General features: G+C 42.2%; 2 protein-coding genes across 6 annotated transcripts in view; one reads left to right on the top strand and one right to left on the bottom strand.

The window, feature by feature from the left end:
• The window catches only part of Znf394 (zinc finger protein 394), a 16,407-nt gene extending 13,228 nt beyond the window's left edge, over window positions 1-3,179 (top strand). For 2 of the 4 annotated variants that reach the window (XM_023713388.1, XM_023713389.1), the window contains one exon: window positions 2,098-3,179. In XM_023713388.1, coding sequence (XP_023569156.1) covers window positions 2,098-3,173 — 1,076 coding nt within the window. In that variant the 3' untranslated portion in view covers window positions 3,174-3,179. The remainder of the gene's footprint in view (window positions 1-2,097) is intronic. The other 2 variants (XM_023713391.1, XM_023713390.1) reach the window with 2 other exon arrangements.
• The window catches only part of Zkscan5 (zinc finger with KRAB and SCAN domains 5), a 74,604-nt gene that overhangs the window by 46,498 nt on the left and 22,597 nt on the right, over window positions 1-5,509 (bottom strand). The gene's annotated exons all lie outside the window — the stretch shown is intronic.

Below are 5,509 nucleotides of genomic sequence, written 5' to 3'. Positions count from 1 at the left end.
TGGCATGTGGTGCTGGGGGATTGAACCGCGGTCCCTGTGCTTTGCTAAGCTTGTTCTAAGTAGGTGCTTTAGACCACTGAGCCATCTCACCAGCCCCAATCCCGATGCCCTTGTGCCCAAGGTATATTATCCTTGGTGTGTATGCTCTTTGTGTTTTGCATTTTCTGTATCCTAAAATATTTTTGACATTTTAAAAGTTTCTTCTCTGGCTGGGGAGAGACAAGGCTTCTCAGGATTAGCTATTTCTTAGAAACTATAAAGAACTCACCTATAAGCAAGCTCATTAGTTGCTATGTAAATTAATACTGGATCATCCTCCTCCATTTGGCCCAAGCAACCTTGGAGGCAGTATTCCCATGAGGCAGGCATCAACAACAGAAGACCGACCACCCCAGTGACTTAAGAGGCCTGTTGAATTATTCACTAGTCATTGCCTGTTCGACCTCCCTCCCCCACCCTGTGCCTGTCTTAGCTTGTTCAGTAAATGTCATGGGTCGCTCGGCGTGGCATGTACACCTGTCATATTGGCACTGTGGAAGATGGAGGCAGGGGGATTACACATGTAGATCTAGTCCACACTGAGCAGTTTAGAGACTCAGTGAGACCCCATTCTAAAATAAGTAATTAAAAAACTGCTAGGGATGTAACTCACTCAGTGCAAAAGCCATTGGCTTAATTCTCAGTGTCACAGGCTAAGGCTCTCCTCTCACTTCTGCTTTTTCTGCTTCCTGCCTCCGGAGCTTTCTTACGTGGTCTCACAGAGCATGACGTGCCTCCCATCTTGAGAACTTGTGAGTCTGGGAAACTTTGTTTTTCCTGAGCCTACTATCACATAAAAGCCCACAGGACAGTATGTGAGCTGTCGGCTCTGTGTGCAGGCTTTTGGGATCTTATCTTTACTGTTGGTAAAATGAAGTTTCACACTGAGGGTGGCTCAGTGTGGGCTTTTTTAATTGACTGTTCTGAGTAGTTGGGCTCTTACAATACAGATGTTCATATCTTTGAATTGTGAGAAGTGTTTCATTTTACTATTTTTACTTTTATCTAACTCAACTACTTTTATCTTAGTTTTTCCTTTTCTGTTGGAAGTTATTTTAGTTGGCTGTTGGAACTCATGGTCTAATCCCCATTTCCTCTTTTTTTTTTTTTGGTCTTGCTTTCTGAGAACTTTTCTCAACCTGTCTGCTGAAATATTTCAACTATTGTTTATGCTTTCATGAGCCTTTTCTTATTGTTTTGGTTTGGTTTGGATATTTAGACAAGCTCTCAAAATATGTAGTTCAGACTGTCCTCCAGCTCCTGATGTACCCGAGCCTGGTCTCACTCTTGGCTAGCCTTCTGCCTCAGCTTCCCAATTGCTGAGGTTACAGGCATGTATCATTATGCCCATCTTTCTTATTCTTTCAATAGTTTATCTCCTCACATGAATAGAATTCCTCTTGTTACTCCATCCTTCATTCATGGGATAAAGCTATACAACCTTTCTTGACAGCCCTTCCTAAGGTACCTCGCCCTATATAGTGACTGACCACAGCAGTAGACTAGAGCCAAGGAAGAGGTAGGTTGGTGGTTGTTAGCACAAGAATAAAATGAAAGATATGGGTGTTTGCACTGCTAAGTATGAGCACATCTGATAGATTAATTAAAAATAATCTCCCTTAAGGAATTTATTATTCATTTAAGGAGAATATTTAAAGGGAGCTTGGGAACTCTTTTTTTTTCTTCTTTTTTCTTTTTTTAAAAGTTTATTTATTTGTGTGTGTGTGTGTGTGTGTGTGTGTGGCCAGCTCAGCCCACTAGGGGGCGGGCTGGCTGGCATGTGGTGCTGGGGGATTGAACCGTGGTCCCTGGGCTTCACTAAGCTTGTTCTAAGTAGGTGCTTTAGACCACTGAGCCATCTCACCAGCCCTAAGGTGATTTTTTTTTTTTTTTTTTTTTTTTTTTGCGGAACCGGGGATTGAACTCAGATCCTTGCATTTGCCAGTCAAGCGCTTTTCCTACTGAGCCATCTCCCTGGCCCCTGGAGCTTGGGAACTCTTGTTAGCACTTGTTTATTTTCCTATCATGCAGGCAACAACTTGTATTTTTATGTTTCAGATTTGGAAACTAGAGCTGAGAACAAGGAATTGATTCTAAAGCAGCAAATTTTCGAAGAGGTAAAGCCCCAGCCATGGCTACAGAAAATGTCCCAAGAAAAGGGGCCTCTGTTTTCTGAAAGTGACATTATCTATGAGGACAGAGTAGAAAAGCAGCCAACAAATTTCACTTCACTGAAACTCGAAAATTCTGCTGAAGAGCAAGGACTCAACAGTGTCTCAGATTTCAATATAAATGGTTTCATAGAAGGAGTCTCTAAAAGTAATGATTTTGCGAGCAGGGTCAGAAGTTCCAGGTTTATCGCTGGTCAGCACAACCAGACTGTATCAAGGCCCACTGATAGTAAAGAACATGGGAAGAAGGACAAGCAAAGTTTAGATAAAATGAACTATCACATAGTAAAACCTCACAACTCTGTTGATATTGGAGATAATGTCCCTTGCTCTGGCCTTTTTGAGACCCAGAGGCAGTTGTACAAAGAAAGACCTTATAAATGTGATATCTGTGAGAAGAGTTTCAAGCAGCGTTCAGATCTCTTTAAACATGAGAGAGTCCACACAGGTGAGAAACCCTATGAATGCCAAGAATGTGGGAAAAGCTTCAGTCAGAGTGCTGCCCTCATTAAACATCAGAGGACACACACGGGTGAGAAGCCATATGTATGCGTGCAGTGTGGGGAATGCTTCAGACAGAGCTCACATCTAAATCGGCATCAGAGAACACATGCTGGAGAAAAATACTGTAAGTGTGTGAAATGTGAGGAGACCTGCCATAATTCCAGCCATTTTCGGCATCAGAGACTCCATAATGGGGAGCGACGCTATAAATGTGAGGAGTGTGAGAAGAGCTTCAAACAGAGTTCAGACCTCTTTAAGCACCAGAGAATCCACACTGGGGAGAAGCCTTATGGATGTTCTTTATGTGGGAAAAGCTTCAGTCAGAGTGCAACCCTCATTAAACACCGAAGAACTCACACTGGAGAAAAACCATATAAATGTCTGGAATGTGGTAGAAGCTTTAGACAGAGCACACACCTTATCCGACACCAAAGTGTCCATAGAAATAAAGGTCCATGACTTTAATATGCTTTTGTGTGACCTGTATTTTGTTTGCTCTGTTTTTGGCTTACGTGTCCAGAAGCTTCATTTTTTTGGCATTTAAAGTTTTCCATCCACTTTGGATTGATTTTATTGCCTTGGGCATGCCACACATGGTAAGATTGGTCTGACTTGAGTCTCAACATATATTTTATATGGTATTTTACTGAAGGAAGAATAAATAGCCCACCAAAAGATGAGGTTATTACTTGTAGAATGTTCCCAGGGCTGGGAATGTGACCAAGGGCTCATACATGCTCACATTCCCAGCCCTATCATTGTCACTCTTCCTACCTCTGACTTTGGATCAAATCATGTCCACTTCAGTTACTTCCCCAAGAATTTATTTTGGTCACTTAGAATTATCATTGATGGTGGAAAGGATTTCAGTTACTTCATAATCCCCAAAACATGAGGTAAATTTCCATACATATAAGAGGCACTGTTTCTTTTTAAGAAAATTAATTTTGAAGAGCCTCTTTTTTTTTTTTTTATTCCACCCTGAACTCACCCAGACTGGCCTCTACCTGATGATCTCTTGCTTCAGCCTCCACAGCATATTGAATAGGGTTCATTATTTTATAACTTGGTTTCTAAGAAATGTCATCAGTAAACCATTCACTAAGTCATGTATCTATGGACTGTCATTCCAGATTGCTTAAAACATTTTTTTCCCTATGAGACTTATTGTGAAGGATGTGGGGGAATGCTTCTGCAGGATTTGCTTGAGGTCTCCCAAACAGGAACTCCCTGAGGACAAAAATTCCTGTAGTTCTTGTTACTGGCCAGCTTTCCTATTGCTGGGAAAACAATGCCTGAAATACATGACTTAAAAAAGGAAATGTTTTATTTAGCTCATGATTTCATGGGTTTCAGTTCATGGTTGGATGGCTGCAAAGCAGAGTCATGGTTTAAAGTCAGGTAACAGTGAAGCTGCTTACTTCCTGGCAGTGGGGAGTAGAGCGCAGGAGGTAAGCCATCCAGAGATGCACCGTTCAAAGGCACATCCCCAGTGACCTGCTCCTCCAGCTGGGCCCCACTTCCTGACAGCACATTCAACTGTGAACATCAATGAATTCATCCACTGACATGAACGTAAGGCTCTGTGATCTAGATGTAGCTCCAGGAATGTCTTAATCCAGTTAAGTGGACAATTAAGATTAACCTGCACAAGTGGGGTTCGCTAATGTAATATTCTATTCATAATTTGTCTCTACATTCATTCCATTTCATTTCCAAGCAGCTCTCAGTAGGAACTTATGCCATTCCCATTTACAAAGGAAGAAACAGGCTTATATTTGACACTTGAGAACTCAGGTGTTCTGACAGCTTGTACAGCCAGTGTTTTCCCTTTATCTGAGTGTGTGGCTCCCACCCCAAAATTGACTTACTCTGCTCCTATTTTCTTACCTTTGCTCCAGCAGGAGCCTATGCAGTGGTGAGCAGAGGATTCCAGTGCTATCAGCAGAGGACAGTGGGTGCCTACACTTACAGAATTGACATTACAATCTGTGAGGCTTCAAATGTGATTATTCCTTAATATCCCAGCCCTTTTTACACCCGTGACCAGATGAAAGAAGAAATAAGGTTGGCTTTATTGTCCTTGGGTTTAACTTAAGGCCCTCAATGAGAACCTGTCTCCAAAATTTTTTTTTTTTTTGTTTTAGGCACACTATTACTTCTTTCCTACTTTCTTTTTTGTGTGTGTGTGCAGTCACTACACAGCTCAAACTTGTAGTGATCCTGCTGTTTTCAGCCTCCCCAGTGCTGAGATTATAGCCGCGCACCACCACGCATGGGCTCAGTTGCAGCTCAGCCTTCCCCTTCCAGGGGCAGGGCCAGCGCAGGTGGTGCCAGGATTGAACCACAGCCCCTGTGCTTTCCTAAGCAGGCACTGAATCCAATGAGCTATCTTGCCAGCCCTCAGCTATCTCACTGGCCCTCTCTATTTTCTGAAAGAACTCGGGTTATGGCCTAAATCTAATCATCTTTCCCATTCTACAATCAATAAATATTAGATCAAAAATATTTTATAACTAGGTTTCTAAAAAGTAAGGTTAACATAAGTACATTGTCAAAGTGTAACCAAGGCTGTGCATGTGCCTATAATCCTAGCACTTGGCCAACTGAGGCAGGAGAATTGCTATGAGTTTGAGGCCAATCTGAACTTCATACCAAGATTGTTTCTTTTTTTAAAAAAAAAAATATTTATTTATTTATTTGTATGTGGCCAGCTCAGCCCACCAGGGGGCAGGCGGGCTGGCATGTGGTGCTGGGGGATTGAACCGAGGTCCCTGTGCCTTGCTTGGCTTAGC

Source organism: Octodon degus, unplaced genomic scaffold (genome assembly GCF_000260255.1).
Source record: "Octodon degus isolate 3935 unplaced genomic scaffold, OctDeg1.0 scaffold00031, whole genome shotgun sequence".
NCBI lineage: Eukaryota > Metazoa > Chordata > Mammalia > Rodentia > Octodontidae > Octodon > Octodon degus.
Note: the sequence above shows the minus strand (reverse complement) of the source record. Positions and strands in the feature narration are given on the sequence as shown.